This window comes from Copadichromis virginalis, linkage group LG13, assembly GCF_057382275.1.
Source record: "Copadichromis virginalis isolate Kocher_CV1m ecotype Utaka linkage group LG13, C_Virginalis_male_GT1.1, whole genome shotgun sequence".
NCBI classification, from domain to species: domain Eukaryota; kingdom Metazoa; phylum Chordata; class Actinopteri; order Cichliformes; family Cichlidae; genus Copadichromis; species Copadichromis virginalis.
In genome coordinates, this window is record NC_140630.1 from 16,577,735 (window position 1) to 16,602,760 (window position 25,026).

The window sequence follows — 25,026 nt, forward strand, 5'->3', positions numbered from 1 at the left end:
TTTACTCTACGCGCTAAGTATGTGTGCAGGATTAGGCAGAAGAGGGCAAAACGCCATTTGTGAACGTATATGCGGTGACAAATGATATGTGTATTTGACTAGGCTTTGTGAAATGCAGTGTGATGATGATGGATGCACTCTGCCTCTAGTCTACAGATGAATAAAGACTGCTGGCACAGAGGCAAGCATCTGCGGGCATACCTCTCAAACCGTGACCTTATTCATGCATGCACTGAATCTCATTGTGACATCGCCTCCAAACCCACACCTCCTCCTTTCTGTCTATCTGCCATGCTGGCTCCATAGCTTGTGCAACCATGTGCTATCCCTTTAGATGAAAAATTAATTACAATTCATTCATATCAAAGGGAAGCAGGTCCCTAGTGCTGACACTGATTGGACAATTGTGTCTGTATCCTACTTCCGAGGACAACCCATTTAAATATAGAAGACAGCCTGATCCTTTTTATCTTGGGGGTATGAATGAGTTTATTATTTAGACTACAAGGGTGGTGCTTGTGGCTGTCTGATAATTTACTGAATTTTATTAAACAAATTATACGTCAGGCAGCTCAGATCACAGCAGATAATAGCTTTATCTTTTATTGAAAAGACTGTCAACAAGTATATCCATCACCGATCCCGGTCAAATTGTCTCAAATGGAGACAACAAATCATTTTCGCGTATTTTTTCTTTTCTTTTTTTATTATCAGCTTCGCTGTCTCAGCTGAGAGTAACAAAGCAATTGGTTTATTAGACACTTACTTCTCACACTAATTTCCTGCACGAATGCATGAGAGTGATAGCATTCCCAAAGCAGTGAATACACAATGCTCATTTAGTGAAATGTTAGACGGGCATGTGCTTGCTGCTGTCATTTATAGAGTTTTATGTTTCATAATGTAATTTCATCTTTTCCCCCACAATACCTCAGACACTGTGAGAGGATTCCCAAGTGATTAGATCAGTCATAACAGACAGTAAATTAGGCAATTCGTGGTTTTTAATTAACGGTGAATTACACAGCCTTCAGCTAGACGCCTGCAACAGATGAGAGGCTGATGGTTGTAATGATATCAAAACTGCAATGTTGGCATAGACATGCCAGAGACACTTTATTTTAAAAAACTAATCTAATCACATCTAAATTATCTTTTCAAAACTGATGTAATCGCATTCAGGATTCATTACACTTTTAGCCATCGCAATCTAAACAGCCATCTAAAGCCCTCAAACCTTCTCTGCCATTTCTAGTCAGTTTTAACGTGAGGTGATCAAAAGCGATTCCTCCAGCATGGCTCTTCCCTAAGGGTCCCCCATGCATCTGACAGCACCACAGTCATGGTAGAGTCGTTTAATGTGGGCATGGCAGCTTTATGGATGCCATTAATTCCACAGGCTCCTCCCCCGCCTCCCCCCTTCTCACTTCACAGAGTTATTGATTGTAGTGCACTTAACACACACACATACACTACTATGGCCAGCCAAGCGCATAGCCATGTCTTTACAGTGTTGAACAGCATTTTAAGTGAAGCCAACAGGATTTAATAAGGCATAAGCTCCTTCTGCAGCCACACATGCTGGCCTTACGCCCCTTCAGGAAAGAAAAAACAGTTATCTGTATTGATTGAGCAAAATACAGTGCAGGGCCGGCCCGTGGCATAGGCCGTATAGGCAAATGCTAAGGGAGCCGTCCATCAGGGGGCGCCACGCCAGTGCCACAAATGTTGAAAAAAAAAAAAAAAGTTGGTACTATTATTTCTAAATACAAAAAATAATCCCACGTTAATTAAAATGCAAAGTAAAGCTTATTTAATAGAAATATTATTTGTTAGAACATTACGCCCCCCCTCCCCGCACGGTGCGCCCCCTCCCTTCCCGTATCATGGTTCCTTTTGGACGTCACCACATCAAAAAATCAACACAAGATGTCAAAACGGCCAAAACTGTCAGGTGCCCAGGGAAGAAAAAAGAGAGAAGAAGAGGAGGAGAAACGAGAAAAAGACAGAGGTAGGTAACGTTAGCCTACATGGAATTATTTGTCTGAATGTGATAGTAACCTAAATTTTTAGCATTAAGCTAATGTTACATGATTCGCTAATTGCTAATCAATAAATAGCTAGTTAACTGTTTTAACGTCAGTTAATATTGTGGAGGGGGCTAAATTGTTATGGAAAAATAATAATGTAACGTTAGGTAATTACAGTACTCCCACCTTTCCCACCATTCCTCATTTGTATTCATCTTTTAAGCAGGTGTTTTTTGTTTACATTGTTATTGCCTTCTGGTTAGCTAACGTTTACCCTGCAGGTAATAGTCACTTTTCCACCCCTGTATATATTATAGTTGTAAGCCTAGTTGTTAAAGTGCACATCATTAATGTTAATTAAGCAATATCACATGAGAGGGAATGTTGTTTTTTAATATGAGCACTGCTGTGATTCGGTCAAAGATAATCATAACATAACATTCTCATATGATATTATACTGTTACTTTGCATTCTGCTATTCAGCATTTCACTGTAATGATGACAATAAATTGAATCTAATCTAATTTGCATATCAGTTAACATCATACATATATCTCTTTGGTTTTTCATTTATATTATATCATTTCATTTTATTCCTGGAATCATATGTTTTTATTATTAGACTTTAATACTCAGTGGTGTCACATACTCCTCTCTTCAGATGCACTGTTGAAGTTTCTAAATCCCACCCCTGGGCCATCTACCACATGGATAGTGTCAGGAGAAGACATACCACAAGTTAAAGAGCATTTCCTGGGCTTTCTTGTTGCAGAGGAATCAACAGGAGATCATTTGTCAACTCTCATGCTAAAACGGATAGAGGAGCTTAACATTCCTTTTGAAGACTGCAGAGGACAGTCCTATGACAATGGGGCCAACATGAAGGGAAAAAATAAAGGTGTTCAGGCAAGGTTGCTTCAGCTAAACTCAAGAGCTTTTTTGGTCCCATGTGGTGCCCACACTTTAAATCTGGTAGTAGCTGATGCTGCAAAAAGCTCACCAGATGCCCTTGGCTACTTTGGGCATTTAGCAAAATTATTCAAGCTCCTCTCAGCCTCCACCCATAGGTGGGGTGTTCTCCTGAAACATGTGAAAACCACCTTGAAATCATGGGCTGAGACCAGATGGGAAAGCAGGATAAAAAAGCATTGAGGCAGTCAGATATCAGGCTCGGCAAGTCAGAGAGGCTCTTCTGGAGGTGAGGGAAACAGCTACAGACCCTGTGGTCAGAGTTGAAGCCCAGTCTTTGGCTGAGGAGATTGGATCCTATCGTTTTTGCATTTGTACAGCCATCTGGTATGACATTCTCAGCAAGATCCAGTATGTGAGTAAACTCATGCAGTCGGCCTCCATGCAGCTAGATGTGGCTGTCGACTTGCTAAAGAAAACCAAAGATTCCCTCACCAGCTACAGAAACACTGGATTTTCTGATGCACAGACAACGGCAAAGGAGATGTGTGAAGAAATGAATGTGGAGGCTGAACTCAAACAAAAGCGATTGAGAACCACCAAAAGGCACTTCGGTTATGAGTCTCCAGATGAACCCATACAAGATGCACTTAAAAAAATGGAAACCACATTTTTTAATGTGGTAGTGGATACAGCCATCTCTTCACTTGATGAGAGATTTCAGAACCTTGGAGAGGTGAATGACAAGTTTGGAGTACTCCTCGATTTCCACAACTTACAAAAAGAAGAGCTGCTACAGCAGTGCCAAACACTGAGTACTACTCTGACCCATGACAGCCAGCCGGACATTAATGGCACAGAACTTGCAATGGAAATGCAGAATTTCCCACCATTGCCATCAAAGAACATGACAAACATGGAACTCTTGACCTTCCTGCATGAGAAGAAGCTGGTAGAAATTTACCCCAACATGTGGGTTGCTCTGAGAATCTTTGCCACTCTTCCTGTTACAGTAGCTGCTGCTGAAAGAAGCTTCTCTAAGCTCAAACTCATTAAAACCTACCTGAGATCTACTATGATGCAAAAACGTCTCAGTGGACTTTCCATCAAAGGCATAATTCATGTGGTCTCAAATCAGTTATCATATGATGATGTTGTAGATGACTTTGCTGCAAGAAAGACTAGGAGAGTAAGGCTGTAGCAGGTGATGTGAGGTTGATGAGGGGGTGGTGTACAGTAATTTGTAAGTCATTCTAGTTAATGCAGTATTAAAAAGCACAACTAGAGAACTCTGTAGGATCCCCTTTTTTGTAATATAGTTGTTAAAGTCATACTGGTTTATTTAATATCTTGTTTTGTGCAGTGCCTTATTTATATTGTATTTTTAATTTATTTTATCCAACTTGTTGACACGTTTTATTGTGTTTATGTATATAAAATTTATTGTATTTCATATATTCATTTTTTATTTTTTGTATTCATTTATTTATTCATATCTTTTTTTTTATCTTGTTAATTATTCTGATTGTGAATTTGCTTTCTTTAAGTAAAAAAAAAAAGGTCAAAGACAAAGCTATTCGGTTTCTTGTGAGTACATACACTACACTGCCGATGTAGGGGGAGCGCCACCTAAAATCTTGCCTAGGGCGCCAGATTGGTTAGGGCCGGGCCTGATACAGTGTTTAAGTCTCACACTACTTTATGGCAGTGATTGTGAGACTTTTAGCTGATACAGTGTGAAAGAACTAGCAGCCTTGTTTGGTGGTTTGTACATGTGTAAACTGTGACCGTGATGATTAATTCAGTGCCATGATGTGACTGATTTTTGCTTGCTGCATTTTTTTTTAGAAGTAAAGACATCACTGCCCTCTGCTGACAAACCAAGTCTACTACCAAACCCTTACAGCATCACAGTGGTACAGCCAAAGGTTTGGTTATTAAGCATCACTGCAAAGTTTGAATGGCTGGCAATACATTTTACTTTTTGACCTAAAATACAGTAACCAGTCAATCAGTATCCTTGACAATGGCAGTTTAGTGAAATTCTATTCTTTTAGTGAAACTGACCAATCATTTTAAAACAATCTGAGTAATTTCAGACTTCCAGAGTTGACTTAGGTGATCAAACGTGTGATTTAATTCAAAAAGGTAAGCTTAATTTTCTTTATCAGAAAAAACTAAAAAAAAATTCTTGCCTTCATCAATGGCCAAATTATCATCTTTATGGATTTTTCAAATGGCTTTGAACAACCTGTGAACAATTTCTCTGTAATGTTATCTGCTGCACTATGTATTAACATTTTTTTTAGACAACTGTATTGTGCAAGGGTTTGTCTGCTTGAGGCAACAGATGTTGGTAATGTGGTGTGACACAAATAAAAATGTAACTAAACTTGGTTTCTTCTAAAAAAAAAAAAAAAAAAAAAAAAAAGCATTACTGCCATATTCATATATTCACAACGCCTTTTCACCAGAATCCACTTGCGCTTGTGATCCAATAAATGGATGTGACATACACTAGAGTGTATGCCCGTTTCCTAAAGCTTTTTCATCGAGTTTGTTGCAGTTTTATGGTTGAATGAACAAAAAAAAAAAAAACAATCCCAGTGTACATTCTCAGTATTTATTTCCTGAATCCCCTGAAAATGGCACCTTAATTATGAAACATCATGCTCAATGATGAACTATAGTGACCTTTATGTGACAAAACTACTGCAAACATAGCTTTTAGAAACAAAACTCAAGACTAGAAAAAAAATATAGAGAAGAGATTGTACAATTGCAAGCATCATCTTTTACTTTGGTACTTAGCTGCTATGTATTATATGCCTCACATGAGCTAGCTGCTAAACATCAGATACAGTTCAGTATCTGATCATATTGGCACAATAAAAAAAATCTTTTAAAATATATATATAGCTCTTCAAAATCCAATGTAAACTCTTACAAATCTATTTTGTAAATCCATGTACTGTCATATCCGGCCAATATAGTACAAACAAAAAATATATATAAAACATGTTTTGCATAGAAAGGCAACAATATGTATGAGCTTTTCAAAGCTAGGTAAATTTTGCATTGAAAGCATTGACATGGCATGCAAGTATGCAGTGTGTGTATAGTGCATACAGATGACTCAGAAAGATTATATTTGAAGAAGCATCTGTAAAGAAGTCGACAGAACGTCTCCCTTTTTCAGTCACTGCCCCCGCAGAGCTTGAGTAGGAGTTTCTTGTAGTCTCCTGATGTGTCTCCCTGTTCAACACAGGCCAAGAAAATTAAACATCGGTCTCTTAAAAACAGATTTTAGTGGATACAGTGCTTTTGTATCATAGTGGATACTTACAGAGATCGCAGTGTACAGAGACTTGCCGTAATTTTTCAAATACTCCTGGCGAATGTCCAGCATGTCAACCTCGGAACGGGAGACCATGATCCGGATCAGAGTTTTGTCTTTTGTCCCAGCTCCCTGCACACAAAAAATAACACGCACAAAAAATGAATATGATGCTCCATCTATTTAGTAACGCATAGAAAGGGAACAGGCTGTCTCACCTTCATGGCCTTGTAGAGTCTTTCAGCAAAATATGCAGGTGTATTTTTAATGCACTTCACTAAAACAGAGAAAACCAAGTCATTACCAAGACAACAACAATATATTATTAACTGTACAAAAGCAGTTTATTTCTCTAAAACACCACAAAATGACATCTGTGAAATGGAAACAAAACAACAACAAAAAAAACTTCTTAAAAAGAAGTATCTGAATGTTATTGTGTTATGTTATTTAAATCTTATTAAACTGGACTTCCTGATGTATCCACAACAATAACAGCAAGGTGAAACAAATTAAGTAACATAAAACAAAAAAACAACACCCCAACAGAAAACACAACAACATCAACGTCAGGCTCAAATCTACTGTGAAATAGTAAATGTGACATTAAATATTCACATGATATTTACTCCACCACCACCTGAGCATCTACATAAAGCAATAAAGCTGAAAAATTCTTCTAAGCCCTAAAGGTGATGTTGGGTTTTGTATTGTTGATTGTCATTTATGCTTAGAAATATCTACTTATATATGCTTAGAGTTTTATAATTAGTTTTAGATTGGTAAAGGTTTGATCCTTGATAGTCTGCAAACTTTGTGTGCATTAGAGAGCACTCTGGGAGCATGGGAGAGGTCGAACCTTCTCTTATTGTTTTATGGTAGGATAAACGTGGCTATATCTGTTTTAGGCTAAGTGCCTTTTGTTTAGATGAACTGTTAGACTTCCAGACCAGCAGGTTTAGGGAAGTCATTTATGGGGTCACACACACACACACACACACACACACACACACACACACACACACACACACACGGTACTCTTTGTCTGTATGTAGACGTCGTATGTTAATGAACCTATGCATATTCATGTAACCTCAATAAAAGAGCAGTGTTACGGGGGAGCGGACGAGAGCAACTGGGGTCAAGCGAAGGAACGGCGTTTGTCCGGTTCTCTCCCGTGCACGAGAAACATGAAGAACTCGTGTCTTGTTTTGCTGTGTAGCAAATTGTCCTTAACGCTCCAGCGAATAGGTTCAAGCTACAAACCTATCAGGTGAGGTATTGGTTGAAGCTTTAGAGCAAATTAAAAAACAAAAAAAACCCAAAAACAAAACAAAAAAAACCAAAACTGTGGCAAACTTTCAACACTGCACTGCACAAAACTCAGAATGATAACACAGAGGGGATGTGGAAAACTAATGAAAGAGTTCACAAAAAATAGAAATAATATCTAAACAAAACAAAAAAAAAAAAACAGGTTACTCTACCATATCTCTGTGAATTGATGGCAAAAGGGGGAGAAGGAGGAGGGCAAGACAAAACAAAGATTAAGCATTTGAAGGACCCTTGCATCTGTACAACACATTTAGCAAAGTTAACTGCAGTACAGTATTAATCCAGTAAGGCAGTTTAATAGTTAATAGTGAATCCTTTACTGCGTGCATGCCTCTACAATCATTGACCTTTTACGTAGCACACAGTCTAACTTTCCCAGCACATGGGAGTGGCTCTTTTAAGTAAAAACTTGAATAGGCGTGTGCGCATTCTTACCCACTGCCAACATGCCACTCTCAAGATCGCCAGACATTTCCCTGCCGATGCTCTTCTCAATATCCCTACCGCACATCTGCTGGTACTCCAGGAACACTACACACATAACCACAAATCCACAGGAAACAGGTAAACAGACTGAAAAGGACGCCAAAGATTTGCCTTTGTTTACTAATCCAGAATTTATACCTGCTCTGAGATGGGATTTGCTCCTGGCACATAAAATGGCATTGAATTTGGACTCATCTGTTCCCAGTTTGTTTTCTCCAGCAGCATACAGGGCCTGTTTAGACAAAAGCCAGGTGTGACAAACTGAATGTCCTTGCACTCAAAGAAATCAAGGATTGACCATTTTAAGACATGCAGGTGAATCACTGAACATAAGTCAACAACATGAAATCCGGAGGTTTTACCTGAGCATCTTGTTTAGCCAGCGAGATGTCGACATTTTCTCGTTCATCCCGATTACCCTGCAAAACAGAGAGCAGCACATTTCCTAGTACAAATTCGAAAGTAGTTTCTAACAAAAGCAGGTGGTGCACAAGTGTTTCACAACTATACCTGAGCGAGAGAGACCAGGAGCCTGCGGAAGTGGCCTGAGGTGTCTCCACTAATTGAATCCTCCAGTGACTTCTTGTATTCTGATATGGCAAATATGATGTTTTTTTTAAACATATCAAATGTGAGAAAAATATCAAATGTGACTAAATTTCTCAGATCAATATACTACAAACAGCTATCTGGGAATATTTTGTAGCCCAGATTAGTGACAAAGGGGAAAATGGGACACAAGTAGATAAATATAAAGAGCTAAAAGAGCAAACAGTGAATGATTAAGTAATTAAAATAATACCCTTATTTTATATGTTTTGATATTAGAATTGCGACAGCTTTCTTGCTATCAAATCAGAATTTATAGGCGTTATCGTGCTACCCACATCTAAATACACTAAGCTTATCCTCTATGCAATCAATCTCAGTGGTGTCATGCTGTGAGACTAAGGTTAAGAGAGCAGTGAGGAAAAGCAGCATTTAAAAAAAAAACAAAAAAAACCCTCAAGCATCAAACCTTGTTTGTAAATACGGTTAATCTCCTTGATTTCAGCATTGGAGCGAGAAGACAGGATCTCAATTAGACAGGCCTCATCAGTTCCAGCTCCCTATTAAGAGGACAGAATAATGCTATCATAAGAACCTCTTTGTCTGGATTGCAGCAGCCTGTGTATGTCTTTTCAATGAGCATGCATTCAGACCTTCGTTATGATGCGACACACCAACATGCATTTTCTCAGTATTTACCTTTATGGAACTGTTGAGTTCAGAGGCATCAAACTCAGTGGGGGTCTTCAGCATGGCCATGACGAGCTTCCTGAAATCCCCAGACAGTTCTGAGTGCAGATCCTTAATCAGATCCTGAAAGCGGGGATTGTTCAAAACCATCGTTAACTGCTCCTTGAAAATTTTGCTGCAAAACACTCCACTGTGGCCTAACAACAATCAGCTTTAAGGACATTCAATCCCCTCTGAATCTGACCGGCACGATAGACTATGTGCACGTTAGCATATGCTACTTCCGGTGTGGAAACTCCTGTGGGGAGCTTTGTTTCCGGTGTCCTATTCGCGCCTTGTTTAGGGTCCAAAACAAGTTAAGCAAATGAATGAATCAAGCGGCGATTTACATTTCTATAGATGTCTTGGGCATTTACCCAATATATCTGTAAATGATGTCCATCGACTTGTCGATATTTTTTCCCCCGCGCCTCAGAGCAAAAGAGAAAAGGGATTCAAATTTTATATTTCTCAGTATCTGTAAACAGCGGTCCCTGGTTTATCGCGGGTGTTATGTTCTAAAAATAACCAGCGATAGGTGAAATCAAGTAGCCAATTTTATTTTTTGATGGTGCAAAACGTTTCGTCGACATACAGTACTGCACTTCAGAGTCACACTGCTAGCGATCGATGCAGCGATTCTGTACTGTACAGGAGAGACGTCACGGAGGAGATCGTCTGCAGCGATCAGGACGCAGGACACAATGTAACGTAAAAATAAGCATGCAAACTTGCACTAAAAAAAAAAAAAATCTGCGAAACAGCGAGGTGAAAGGTGAACTGCGTTATAGCGAGGGACCACTGTAATTTTGAAGATAAGTCACAACATACCCTTCGTAAATACTAATGTATAGAAACCGTTACCAGCAATCATTCATTTTTTGTGTGGCTTTTTTCACGGTTTGTTGACATACTGTGTAGGTGTGTACTTGACTAGCTGATATCGACATAAAGGGGAAACATCTGGTTTGACTATTCTTCACCTGTAGTTTGAATGCTGAACATTTGCCTGTTTAAATCATAAGACCAGTCACTATACAGAGATGTGCTTCTGAATGTGGACGATGTGTCTTCTGATTTTGTAATGCAGTTCTGCTTGTGTTGAGTGATGTAAACAAGTGATCGATCTAAACTGTTTAAACGTCAAAATTGATCATTCGACTTTTTATGACACAACAGTGGTGAGTGTTCCCACCTTCTGCTCTTTGTAACTTAACGCAATCTTTCCGTTTTCAAGTTTTGGACATGATTTTCGAGTATATCTTCGCAGTAGTGATTGACCGCAAAGTAAAGCTACCGGAAATGTACAACCCCACATCCGGTCTCAAACCAGGAAGTTAGCATTTTCTCGTGCACATGGTCTATTAGCATGATTTACCTACTGCTATGTAATGAGACAAAGTCATGTTTCTATTTTGGCAAATTGTTTGTATACACAGTACTAAGAGAAAAAAAAAGAAAAAAAGAAAAAGGCATTAGTTATGAGAATCGTTACCTTGCCATAGGCGGTTTTGTAAGACCGGAGCAAAGGAACGCGCTGTTTGTTGGACCGACTCCCGAGCAACTCAATGATGGCTTGCTCATCAGTTCCTGCACAGACAAGTCAGAGATGTCAAGTCAGGCACAGATCAATTTAAAAAAAAAAAAAAAAAAAAAAAAAAAAAAAAAAAATTGGCTTCTTCTCACATTTAATTCACACTATGAATGAAATGAAAATGGCATAGAAAAGAAGAAAACTAGGGCTGTGTTGAGCTAATGACAATAAATGACTATTCACTAGGGGTGCAACAATACACAAAATTCACGGTTCGGTTCGATACTTTGGTGTCACGGTTCGATATTTTTTCGATACAAAAAAAATGTTCATGCCCTTTTAATTTGTCATTTATTAAAAATTATAAATATATATTTTAACTCAAAAGTACAGTTTTTAAATTTAATGTTGCTGAAACAAAAGTAATTAAAAAAAAAAAAATATCTATATATATCTATATATATATCTATATATATATATATATATCTCTCTATCTATCTCTCTCAGGGGTCTCAAAATTTCAAAATCCCTGGTAGCCCTTCGGGCAGGGACTCTTCAGTTTTTGGTAGCCCAATAACCCGAATTAAAAAAAAAAAAGAGAGCAATTTTTTGATTGATGTTTTGTTTCCTTTACAATATTATACATTAAAGTATAATATTGTAAAGGAAACAAAACATTAATCAAAAAAATTGTTGAAAAACAAATTGCAACATTGTATAAAAATTACAATCATCAACTCAAATATTTGAAATTTCCACCGAAGTCACGGGTAAGAGGCAAGTGGAACCAAGATCTAGGCCATTTGCTTTTTGAAGTTTGCAAAGACTGCTACATTTTGCCAGTGGTAGTTCACTCTTTGCAACATAGTACACTGTTCTAAACAGATTTTTCAGGTTTATTTTTAGTATGTTATTTGCAATTGGTGTTTGTTCTGGGAAAGATATTGCAGACTGAGCAATAATGCATTTCTTGCATTTCTCATGGGTTCTAATGGGGGCCTTTCTTAAAATGACTGGTCCCAGTAACAAAGGCGCTTGTCGACTCAGAAATCGAGAGAAAACCAACAACACACCCGGCAGAACATTATGTTATTTACACGGGTGCACATAAGTGGTCCGCATGTGCGCATTCGCTGTCAAAATAAAAGACGCGCACCAGAAGTTGCAACGCGCGTTTGCGTCCATATAAAAAGCACTGTTTTTGTCCGCTAGAGTGGGATTTTCACGGCACATTCCGCACCACATCTCTGTACGTTCATCATTTGTTTGAAGCCAGCTCACGTCCTGCAACCACTTTTCCGAGGATACGCGCTTCTTTTGTGGTTCGGATTCCATCTGACATTTCTTTGGAGGTGGAGGAACACCAAAGTAATTGCTTAAAGGAGCTTCTTCGACATCTTTAAGAGTTTTAAACAAATGTCTGTCCTCCTCCAGAAAATCTTATGTATGCAAACACGCGTTGCAACTTCATATCTTGTGTGCGTTTTTTGTTTTTCTTTTTGACAGCGAATGCGCACCTGCGGACCACTTATGTGCAGCCCCGATTATATAGCTCGTCATACTGCAGCCACAGAAATTCTTTTGTCCATGAAACCATAAAGCTGCACTTTCTTTTTGCCTTGTAGTCTGATTTGTCATAACTTTTCCGTTTTGTGGTAAGCTTTTCTTTGTGTCACTTCTTCACCCTGACCTGTCTTATTTGGCTCACCAGGGGCCCGTTCTTCGTACGTCACTTACTACATCCAAGATCAAATAACACATCCAAGACCAAATCATCGCGCTAACTGTGAGCTCGCTAATCCGGTTCTCCGAACACACCTGCTGTTGACGATTAGTACAGCTGGATGAAGTAATGTGAGATCACTGGGTATCGTAAAAGGGGCTACGCATCGATAGTAGAAACATTGATCGGCAACCCTCTGATTGGTCGGCGCAAATGTCGAAGGAGCGTGCTCGGTATTTTTCGGCAGCAGAGCAAGAACTCTTGAGTGAGGGATTTCAGGAGTTTCAGAGTTTAATCAGAACGCAAGGGAACACTGCAAAGGCTGCAAAAGCAAGGAGAGAGGGCTGGCAGAAAGTTGCTGACAAATTAAACTCGTAAGTGATTTAATAATAACAATAACAATGGAGTGGATTGATATAGCGCTTTTCAAGGCACCCAAAGCGCTTTACAATGCCACTATTCAGTCACTCTCACATTCACACACTGGTGGAGGCAAGCTAGGGTTGTAGCCACAGCTGCCCTGGGGCAGACTGACAGAAGCCAGGCTGCCATATCGCGCCATCGGCCCCTCTGGCCAACACCAGTAGGCGGTAGGGTAGATTTATTATATTACACTATATTATCCAATATTATATTACATTATATTATGTTATATTATATCCCCTTCCACATTAGAGCCACAACAGGACCCACTAGAACATGGGAACAAGTAAAAGTGAAATATAAGAATATTCCACAGAATGGTAATATTTATCACTTATATTGCTTTTCGTCTCTTGGAAAGAGACCCTGAAATAATCTGTTTGTTTGTTCATAACAGCAACCAAGAAAAGGGCAGAGCAAAAAAAGACAGGTGGTGGTCCTGCACCCCCTCGTCAACAAGTTGGTTAAGTAAATAATACCCTCGCAGGAAAATCGATATCTCTCTATGAGCACACTGTCGCGCTGAGCTAAAGGATCCTGTCTATCCTGCAATATACGCTGAATTCTGAGGACTCCCCTTATCAATCTTGCACCTTCCGCAATGGGCTGCTCGCGTATACGGACAGGACATGGCTGCGACAGGCTTCCCAAATCCACCTTCGCTTTTATAGCCGTGGTCTCTCATCTTGATTACACGAAGTAATTTGCAATTGCTACTCTGAAATATGAATTACATCTGTAATAATCACATACATGTAATAGAATGTTAATAGTATATTTCCCTTTTTTAGGAAATGACCTGTATGTATCTGTGTGAAATCAATAAAAGGATCAAGTGCTGCATTATCTTTAGTTACATTGATGTTATTTATTTATGGTGAAACAGTGGTGGAATATCGCTGTTGCTTTCGTATAAATGAAGCGGACATACCTGAGTGGCCGCGATCTAATCCTGTTTACATAAAGTAAACCTGCTCCCGAGCAGGTTTACGCTTACGGCTCTGTTGCTACGACAGCAAGTCCCGGATGAGCTTCGGGGAACTGAACGATCCAAGATCACGCGAAATCGTCAACAATCAAATCCAGCTAACTTACTTAGCGAGGTACGAAGAACGGACCCCAGAACTAAAATATATATCCTGCTGCTTTTACACACGCACACACACACATAACGGTCAGCGATTCTCTGCGCGATCAACCGCTCACATGTTTAAGCTTGCTGCGGGAGATTTCACTTGTCATGTTTGCATAGTAAGCTAACGATTGATAAGACGATGTCAGAGGAATTGGTGCGCAAATTATCATCACTCACCAATCAGTACTGTCGCTCTCTATACACAGTTCGCCTGATTGCAAAGTGAAAGCAAAAAAAACAAGCGCAAATTCAAACGCGATTTCAATATGTCACATATTGACAGTGGCTCCCCGATGCCAATGACATAATTACCCAGCTACATTTCCAAAAGAATGCAAAAGCATTGACATATATTTTTCCTTCCTACAATAGCCCGACGGGCAGGGCAGAGATAGATTTTGGTAGCCCGACTGGAAAAAAAAATCGCTAGCCCCGGGATGTCGGGCTAGCGATTTTGCGAGCCCTGTATCTGATTGAGGAATCACTCATCTTTGGAAAAGAGAGTTTATTACAGAGAAATGGCTCTTTCCAAAATAAAAGCTATACTATACGCTTCTTCTGGGCTATATTCTCAGCAGCATATTGTAGCGGGTCAGGGCTGTTCGGGGTTCTGTTTGTACAGTTATGTTTTGTTTATGTTGCCATAGTGACGGGTGACGCCCTCTCGCTGCGACGGTGCGTCCTTCCGGGGTCAGAGGGCGCCCTGTGTGTTGTTGTTGTTGTTGCTGTGCGGTTGCCGCGCTGAGCAGTTAGCTAGCGGCAGTGTTCTTCTGCAGATGTCAATAAACGGCTGTGCTCCCTGGCTCGCTCACGGGAAGCAAGACCAAACGATACCTCCGTCTCCTCCTTGTCTGAGCTCGCCACATTGGTGTCAGAAGTGGGATGATGGTGGCACCCCATGTTCTGACCCGAGTGACTTTTCCCCCGCCGGTCGTGACCGGCCGGTGCGCCAAAATAAGGCACCTGGACATTTGCAGGACTTTGTGTGGGGTAATGGGGTCGTCGGGGACGACTGACCCCTTAGGTGGGGGCTATGTAGCGGGTCAGGGCTGTTCGGGGTTCTGTTTGTACAGTTATGTTTTGTTTATGTTGCCATAGTGACGGGTGACGCCCTCTCGCTGCGACGGTGTGTCCTTCCGGGGTCAGAGGGCGCCCTGTGTGTTGTTGTTGTTGTTGCTGTGCGGTTGCCACGCTGAGCAGTTAGCTAGCGGCAGTGTTCTTCTGCAGATGTCAATAAACGGCTGTGCTCCCTGGCTAGCTCACGGGAAGCAAGACCAAACGACACCTCCGTCTCCTCCTTGTCTGAGCTCGCCACAATATTAAACATATCAGGTCCCCATAAGGAGAATCATGTGGTAACGGCTGTCTAAATGACTCGGGTAAAGTTTGTAGCATGCATGCTTGTTGTTTTTGTCCACTTGTCTTTGCACTAGGATGATGTCGGTGTAAATGTGCAGTCATATTCGTTGTGTTCCCACTAGTGCTGTCAGCGTTAATCTCGTTGAAATGACTTTAACGAGCTACCCCTGATCGCCCCGTGTGTGGGGCTAGACGGCCAACACGTTAACGAGCTAACTGTGCTAACACACTAGTTCCCACCCATGTAATTGAGCATTGCGTGGCACATCCAACATACTGTTTTACTTTAGTCTAGGGCTGCCACAAACGATTATTTTGATAGTCGACTAGTCACCGATTATTTTTGCGATTAGTCGACTAATCAGATCATCATCCATTGGACGTAAAACGTACAGCTTATTGCACCAGCAGCATCTGCTCTTATATAACTATCATTAGCTCACACCGTGCACATCTACTGCGGGTGGGTTGCCTGTTATGCAACATCCCCCAAAAACACGAAGAGGAGAGTCCTGGCCCCTAGCCCTGCCAGTGTAGCAGAAATGATGACGGATGATGATGGCAGCAGCAGCCGTTCTTCTCTGCGTGAGTAGCTAATTTACGTTGAGTAGGCTAACCACGTTATTACATTAATGCATGTAAGGTGAACTAGCAAACATCATCATAGCTACATGCGGCTGTCCTCTTGTTTGATGGCAGATACTCCCTTCACCCTGGCCAAAAAGGCTAAAATGACCAAAGAAAAAGTGGAAAACAGTTAAACATGAGAGGTTTTGGACAAAGTTTGTGTTTTTTGGCGATCGTGGCTCAAGAGTTGGGAGTTCGCCTTGTAATCGGAAGGTTGCCGGTTCGAGCCCCGGCTTGGACAGTCTCGGTCGTTGTGTCCTTGGGCAAGACACTTCACCCGTTGCCTACTGGTGGTGGTCAGAGGGCCCGGTGGCGCCAGTGTTCGGCAGCCTCGCCTCTGTCAGTGCGCCCCAGGGTGGCTGTGGCTACAATGTAGCTTGCCATCATCAGTGTGTGATTGTGTGTGTGAATGGGTGGATGACTGGATATGTAAAGCGCTTTGGGGTCCTTAGGGACTAGTAAAGCGCTATATAAATACAGGCCATTTACCATTTATTTATTTACCATTTTTTCCATTGTTTAAGCACTGCTTCCAGCCAAGAGTGATACCATATATGCCCCATAGCTGCAGAAAAGGCTAACATTGTTATCTTTTTACAAAAAACAGCTGAACATGAGAGGTTTTTGGACCAATTTTGTGTTCTCCATTCTTTAAGCACCGTTTAAGCACCGGCACCGTTTCAAAAGTACCGATTTGGCACCGGTATCGGATAAAACCTAAACGATACCCATCCCTACTTATATATCATGTTTAACCTGAGTAGCGAAAGATGGCGGTGGGTTTGAAAACGATTTGCCGGGAGTCCGGTGTTCTCACGGCTCTAGTGAGCCTAGCCCCCGGCTCGCTATCAAGCTAGTGGGTAACAGACGTCTCCGAAAACGTCGGAGCGCTTTTGAAAATATGTGGTGTCTTGATAAACTGAGCAGATATTTGAGGTTTACACAGCTACATTCTCGCCTGAAAATATGTTAAACGTTTATTTTGTGACCCAGAAAGAATAATAAGAGTAATATTAAAACTAACTAGCTGCCGCCATTGTTGGAAACTGAGCTGGGCTGCGCTATGAATTCTGGGACGCTGCTGCTTCTTCTTCGGGGTTTAACGGCAGCTGGCATCCTTGTATATGCAGTGCTGCCATCTTCTGTTTCAGTCCGTTATTACATTCTTAAATCCTACTACTTATTCCTGCGTCTTGTGGGATCTTACAAAGCTTCAAACGACGCGTCGACTATTAAATCAGTCGTCGACGATTTTGATAGTCGACGTAATCGTGACTAGTCGACTAATCGTGGCAGCCCTACTTTAGTTCATGACGGGCTTACCTTCAGGGTCATACGTCACATGAAAACCAAAATAATTCCAAACGCCAGATCTGAATGAGGGTGGGGGAGGTTTAATTTGCCATGTTGCAAGGAGAGCTTAACTTCTGTCTCGCTAGCTTGCCCTGCGCTCTTCCTTCTGAGGATGCTGTCTGTGTTGAACGCTCAGTGGATCTGCGCTCGACAGTGCAGCATAGGCGGAGTAGTCGAACGCAGATTCACTGAGCGCTCAACACAGACAGCATCGTCAGAAGGAAAGTTGATAAAATAAATTACAAATTTTGTATTGTTCGATACATATGCGTACCGAACCGAAAGCACTGTATCGAACGGTTCAATATCGATACGAGTATCGTTGCAGCCCTACTATTCACCCATAGTTTTAAAAAGGCTACCCTGCTAAACATGTGCTTATTTATCAGGCTGTGAATCAGGTAAAATATTAAATGGGATTATTCCCAGAAGAACAAACAGAACACAGTTTCCCAAATGTACAATATCCAGAGTGTCTTGCCTATTTGCCTATTTTCTGGGATGTTTAAGCTGCACAAGATAGAACAATTTACATAGTCAGACAGTATAAAGCTTTTCAAATTCCCCCCACCTAAACTGGAAAGTTTCTCTGTTCTTGCTTAAAATAGAGTTTATTCTTCCTGATCAGAGTCTATGTCCATAACACTCACCAAAGCCCTTCATGGCCTTCCTCAGGACCTCCGCATCTTTGAGAGGGTCAGCTCCAGGAAAGTCCTTGATTGTTCCCCTGAATCCTCTCTGGAACAGGTTAATTTGAACTAGGGTTATTAAGTTAGTTTTGCAACACTGCACTGTAAACACAAAGTACATTAAACACATTCAGAGAGGAATAACAAGAATACATTTAATTGTTTTTAAACAAATAAGTTAAAAAAACAACAACAACAAAAAAAAAAAAAAACTACTCTTACATTGATAGGTGGAGCTATTGGCATGGCTCCTCCTCCACCATAGGCTGGCATGGATGGATTTGCTGATGGGGCATTTGGGTACCCAGGCATAGGTGCTGGTGCTCCTCCATAACCTGGCATGGATGGGTTGGGTGATGGTGCACCTGGGTATCCAGGCATTGGCTGGCCAGGCTGACCAGGGTAACCCATTGCTGGACCCTGGTTTTGTTGTGGTGGCATGGTTCCTCCTGGCTGTGGGTACAGGCCACATGACTGTTGGTTAGGGATGGGGCCACCAAACCCACCAGGTTGAGGGGCAGGTTGGTAGCCCCCAGGGACTTGGGCAAACATGGACGTGTTTGGAGGAAACCCCCCCATGGCTCCAGAGATCTGGTTAGCCTGTGATTTGGAAATATTGTCATCCCATAACATGTGCACAGATTCTTGAAGATTTTTTAATTTTTAATACAGGTAGCTGGTCACACCTTTTTTGGTTACACTTGTTTGTCAAATTACCATGATTAAAATAAATATTTCCAAGTAAATACTCAAACTGAGTTCAATATTCCTGGTGTTTATACATGATATCCTCCTAAGACCCAACACTTCATTTTTGTTTTCCTTTTTTGTTTGGGCAGGCATGAGTCTGAGACCTCTCCGTCAAATACTATTTATGCAATCTGTATTATTCCTCTGTACCGGCGAGGGGATATCATGGGCTTTCTATTTTTTTTTAGTGTCCTTACTAACAGACATCTGGACTTACTACTTTACATTTTCAATCTATGTACATACTTTAGGAAGCAGATGGCAGAGTGAGGCAAAACCTTTATTCAGAAATGTGGAAGGGCAGTTAAATTAAATACACAGTATTTGTTAGCCATGATGGACTTGTGTGGTTTGTCTGTTAAGTCCTCCTCTGTTTTTTGTTAAACTTACATTTCAGTAATCAGATGGGGTTCTGTCATCTAACCATTTTTATATATTACACCACATCATTCGGTCATGAAATAAAACCTGAACAATTTTAACCCCTCCCGGAAAAAAAATGCTCCATTGAACCACTAATAACATTTATAGTTCTGGGTCTCAGGAGGATATAAAGAAGAATCCAAAGAAAGTGTGGCCAAGCTATTAAAATGTCATTGCATACATCTGACAGACCAAATAAAAAGAAAATGCATGGGGAAAGTCAAAGAGTAAAAAAAAAGGGCATTGGTATCTTTAAGAACAATACACAGAAATTAAGTTTATGACTGCTTTTCATGCAGGAAAAATTGAAAAAAAAAACAGGTAAGGGAAAAAAAAAAAAAAAAGCAATAATGCTGAGAATTTAGGGAGACGTATTTTGAAACCATCTTACCGTAAAGTGAAAGTGCGTGATATTCCATTAATGGCGTGTAATTCTAACTTGAATATTTAAGGCAAAAATCCAGTGATCATGCATTAAACAAAATTTTACAAATTTCTGGGATGTATATTTTGAGATCAAACTTACCATGCCAGGATTGTATCCAGGGTTGGATAAGCCATCAAGACCAATGGAGGGATATCCACCTGTAGGCCCTCCACCCCAGCTGCCTGCACAAGTTAACAAAGAAGAAACTATTCAGGAAATTTAAGGAACTGCACTTGCTCCTTGTTTTCATTTAAAGCTCATTTTGAGATTCTACGGATCATTTTAAAATTTGCATGTGGGATGAATAACGCCAACAGCTGGAACGCAGAAATGCTGACCAACTACGAGTCCGTTCATATTCTTCGATTTTAGATATGACGGTACTCCTTCCATGAGTAATGTCCTTCAAGTCATGTTGTTTGTTTTTAGGTGATGTCATCTTTTATTGTCCTTAATGGTCATCACTGCTGTTAGATATACACTTTAATTTTCCTTTATCATATCATTTTCCTCTTTCTGTTGTAATGGAATTTCCGAAGCAATTTGTAAACACTGTTGTCAAAGGTTAAAGGACACATAAACAAAGTTATGAACTCCAGTCCATTAAGTATAAATTCTCATGATCCCAAGTTGCCTGCAAACACCACTTAACTGAAAGTAGGCACCATTTCACATTAACCAAAACACATGTTAATAAAAAGATTAAGATCACTTTCATGTCTGAATGATAAATATGAAGCTACAGCTAGCAGCTCGTCAGATTGGCCTCGGATAAAGACTGACTATTGAGCCTGTAATAAGCAAATCTTCAAATCAGCAATTATATGAAAAGTTGTATAAATGTTACTTCTTTTCTTTCCAACTTCTTTGCATTCGGCTTAATGTTAAGTGACAGGCAATCATTTTAATTTATTTAATACATCAGTAAGATATGAAAATGATATTTATTAGTTGGCCGTGTTGCTGTATGTGTCATTGTCACATACAACAACAGTTAATTTGTGTATATACGGTGCAGAGCTGTGTATCGTTGTGCAAACAGACTTGTTTTGTGTGCAGATTTCCTGAAGATAAAATTAGATCACATTCAAGGTCTGCTGGACTCTGAACAGGAGACCAAATGACTCATCCGCTTCAGTCATTACAGTCAGAGTTTGACAGGACATAACGATAAACACATTTAACTGATGGATTAATCCATCAATCAACAGCAGCAACCAGCGCTACATGCTAAGATTTAACAACCTTGCTGCAGAAAGTAGAATTATATACATCACAAAATCTTTACAAAGAAATGAATCTTCTCTTTACTTAAGTGTGCAAAAGTGTGCACTGACTTTAACAGTCCTGCACAGTGGCTCACCTTGAGGTGGTGCCTGTGGGTAACCTCCAGCCTGTGGTGGGTAACCTCCAGCTTGAGGTGGATATCCTCCTGCCTGTGGTGGGTAGCCTCCAGCTTGAGGAGGATAGCCACCCGGCTGTGGGGGGTAACCTCCCGCTTGGGGAGGGTAAGCACCTGGTTGTGGAGGGTAAGCCCCAGGCTGAGGTGGGTATCCTCCTGCCTGTGGGGGATATCCTCCTGCCTGAGGGGGGTATCCTCCTGCCTGAGGGGGGTATCCAGGGTAGCTCATTGCTTTAAACATAAAACAGAGCAGTCAAAGGGATGCCCACCATACAACATAACCTCTTACAAATAATAAGAATCTGCAGCATCATTATCATTTTGTGCAGCTGCCTCCATTAAAAAGTACATCATCTGTTGAAAATGAAAAAGAAAAGTAAAAGATCAAACGTTTATGTGAACTGCACCTTTAAGTAATATGCAAATGATGCAATGTGCATCGCATTTCTAAACAGAGTCATTATAGTTTAGCATTTTCAAATGAGGTTTTATTATTTACTCTAACATGGAGCAGAAAATGGAAGATGAATGTTACGTTTGAGTGTTTTTGTCTTGAGTTTAATTTCGGTTAGCCCCCTGGAGCCGATTTGCTCTTTCAGTTTTGTTTTTACCGTTTTATATGTTACTGAAGTTTTTATTACTTCCGGGTTTGTTTGTTTTTTTAAATAATTATTACATAAATGGTATTTCCACAATGTAGTGGTTTACACATTTGTGTAACAAGCAAAATGTCCCCAATTAAATTCATCAACCAGTATAAAAATCTGCCAAATCAAACATGTGAAACTACCAGCTGTAGTGAAGGGACCAGCTGAAAGGATCTTCTGTTACGCAGAGGTTCTTTGTCAGAGGCAAGATTTGAATTCCTGGATATTAGTTAATTATTTAGCATTACAATAAAGCACAAGACTCTGTGAAAACAGTTGACTCACAATCATGTGCGTCTAAGTCTCAAAAAAAAAAAAAAAAAAAAAAGTAAAACTAAGTACATTTCCTCATTTTTTAGTTAGTTTTCCCTCAAAATCTAGTTTTCTTGTACATTTTACTTACCTTTAGTTGGCTTTACTAGCAATAACTTGTGGTGTTGTTAATACCACATTTAAAAGTTTTAAAATCTGTATGCTTTATGTTTGTAATCTTTTGTTGAAATGAACTTCTGACCTGAGAACCTATAACTGTGAAAAGGTAATGACTATGTGTTGCCTTGGTTTCCTGGTTTGGAGTGTGTGGTTACACCGTTGCTGCTGCTGCATGTTAAAATCGTGTGAACTACTATTCAAGGCAAGTTCACACGTTTAAAACTAAAAAAAAAAAAAATAATAAACAAAAGTTTTTAAAATGTTTACAACACCTCAGTAAAGCACGTTAATTTTGCTGCTTTTCTGAATTTAACAATGATGTGCTTTAATTGGCTTCTGGTCTAATATTTGCACAATGCTTGTTTGTATAGTGATACTACAGGTTTTATAGCCGATTTATATCCCTGACCCCAAACTGTCTTTCACTGTTAACCAAGCCATGCACAATTGAAGAAACTCATTTTACGTTTCTTTCTTCCCTTAATATGAATTGAACTAGTCTTTTTCTAGTCGCCATTAACTTTTGCTAATGTAGCAATGTAGAGGCCATGGTCATGGAAACCTAATGAAGGACAGACTCTTCATTCCATAGTCATGTGATCACAGATACTTTTAGCTCAGTGGTGGGATGGTAAGGAAACTTTCATTTTGGTTAGGCATAGTATGAAAAGCTTGTCCTCCAGCAGGCCCATTTATTCCGTGGTAAAACTGACTCCAGTTGACTTAACTGGAACAGTCTTCACTGCTTTTATGCACTGAGGATGAAAACAAGCTGCTACTGCATCTGAATAAGCACACAGGGCAAGAAAGATACTCAGGGAAATGCAGAGGTCAAATTAGAATATTTTATCTTAAAAACAACACAGCACACGTCATTATCTTAAACTACTGCTGATGTCCAGCTCAGAAACACTGATGCTGAGTATTAAGGTTAAGGTCTTCGTGTACAAACATGAGTAAATACGGTTTAGTTTCAAATCTGTCTTAAACACATTTAAATGTTGTTCAGGGGGAACACATCTGACTGTTTTCCCCTGCAAATTGTAAGCAGTCACATCTCCATATATGTTCTTTTAAGGGTTTGCGGTCTTTAAAAAAAGTGACTGTTAATATTGGGAAATCGTAACATACGCAGTTTACTCGCTTTATAACTTAGGCGACTTTTGGACCGGTTAAACATCGTGACCAGTGTTATAATATGCTAAAAATCTACTATGACAGTCCTCGGAAACCAACCTTTGGCTCGCTAATTATAAAATACATACAGCCATGCTTTGGGCCTGCGTTAATAATTTTAGAGAGCTCGCAAGTTAAACTGGCTCCCAACTGTATTTACATAGAGTAGCCATATCCGTCTAATCCATTGAAGGCTCGCTCGCTTCCCGCATTAAGCTAACTAACTACAAATAAATATAACAAAATATCAAGCAACAAAAACGAAACTACGACCTGCGTGTGTACTTTCTAGCTTTCCTCGACTGAGCTAAAGGCAAAGGTGTGTCTGTAATAACGTTGATAGAGCAGCTAGCGACTGCTTCGAGAAGACAAGCAGCTCGGTAGACGTCAAAGCAGCAAAACGCCTTAAAAAACGACACCACGATCCAGCTCAGGTATAACCTTTACTAACCTATCAATCAACGCTTTAGTCTGTGTAGGAAGCTGTTTTCGCTTTTAGCACTTACTTTAGTTTTCTTGCAGTCTCTTCCTGGAAGCTTGTATTTCTTCGACTAGCTTGGTTGTATTTAAGTGGTGTGGGTGGGACGCAGAGTTTCCATTCAAGGTTCCCACCCATCTCTCTCTCTCTAGCCGTCCTCTTTCACAACGCCTATAAACAAAAACGAATTACTCCCTGCTGGACGTATATGTGACCTATGGTGACTTAATGGAAAACATGACAGCTATTATTTCACAAAAGGTATGTTGTTTGACTGATGTGTTCCTGGAAGGTAACACCCTACTCAGGTAAGAATATCTGAGTGTATGACTGAGTTAATCCCCTTTCTTTGTACATTTCTTTTTATTTTCTTGGAGCTACAAGAAAATGTAATGATTAATGTAGCTGGCAGTAATAAGTCTTAGCAATTTTTAAAAGATAAAATGAAATAAAATAAAAAAATATTAGGAAGTGAAACCATGCTGTAGGCTTGTGAACATATACAGCCAAAAAGAAAGAAAGAAAAGAAGACAGGACAACCAATTCTGTTCTAAAGTTTTACTTATCAAGATAAGATAAGATAAGATAAGATAAGATAACACATTTTATTGTCATTGCACAGTCATAGCTAGTACAATAGTACAATGAAAATGGAAACTGTCCCACCTCGACAACTAAACACAACAAAACACAACACAAATAGTAACAACACAACACAGTAACTTTAAAGTGGAGTGATAAGCGCAAAAAGGTATAAGCAAAAAAGAAAGAAAGAAAAAGGAATGACTTCATAAATAAATAAAAGAAATTAATGAATGTTTCTTGCACATTATTATTATTGCCCTCCAAAAAAAAGTCCAGGGAGGTAGCCAATCAGGTTAGCTGTTAGCATTGATTAGGGCTATTGCCCTATTGTAAAAGCTGTCCTTGAGTCTGTTTGTCTGTGACCTTGGCAACCCAAATCTGAGCAGGAGATTCAGGTTGCTGAGGTCACTTAAACACCCGGTGACTTGGGTATGTGAAATCCCGTAGGATGCTACGTGCTCTCGTGAGACAGCGAGTGCTGTACAGG

General features: G+C 40.1%; 1 protein-coding gene across 2 annotated transcripts; it reads right to left on the minus strand.

Moving 5' to 3' along the window:
• Positions 1 to 5,549: 5,549 nt before the first annotated feature.
• anxa11a (annexin A11a) lies at positions 5,550 to 24,092 on the minus strand. Of its 2 annotated transcripts, none has more exons than XM_085477573.1 (15): positions 23,983 to 24,092; positions 21,183 to 21,452; positions 19,919 to 20,001; positions 18,442 to 18,819; positions 18,181 to 18,268; positions 10,872 to 10,966; positions 9,347 to 9,460; positions 9,117 to 9,207; positions 8,609 to 8,688; positions 8,461 to 8,517; positions 8,237 to 8,330; positions 8,048 to 8,143; positions 6,496 to 6,554; positions 6,287 to 6,409; positions 5,550 to 6,195 (listed from the first exon to the last, which is right to left on the minus strand). In XM_085477573.1, the coding sequence occupies exons 2-15, from the start codon at positions 21,448 to 21,450 to the stop codon at positions 6,136 to 6,138; spliced, it is 1,686 nt and encodes a 561-aa protein (XP_085333699.1). In that variant the 5' UTR covers positions 21,451 to 21,452; positions 23,983 to 24,092; the 3' UTR covers positions 5,550 to 6,135. The 2 variants fall into 2 exon arrangements, with proteins under 2 accessions (XP_085333699.1, XP_085333700.1); XM_085477574.1 differs by having other exon boundaries at positions 18,442 to 18,672; positions 23,983 to 24,087.
• Between the last annotated feature and the right edge of the window lie 934 nt (positions 24,093 to 25,026).

What these genes read in the sequence shown, in the direction of transcription:
- anxa11a (XM_085477573.1), bottom strand. Translation starts at nt 21,450, where the DNA reads ATGAGCTACCCTGGATACCCCCCTCAGGCAGGAGGATACCCCCCTCAG. An exon ending in CCCACAGGCACCACCTCAAG is followed by an intron (nt 20,002 to 21,182) that starts GTGAGCCACTGT and finishes TAACTTGTGCAG; the next exon opens with GCAGCTGGGGTGGAGGGCCT. An exon ending in CTGGATACAATCCTGGCATG is followed by an intron (nt 18,820 to 19,918) that starts GTAAGTTTGATC and finishes TCCAAATCACAG; the next exon opens with GCTAACCAGATCTCTGGAGC.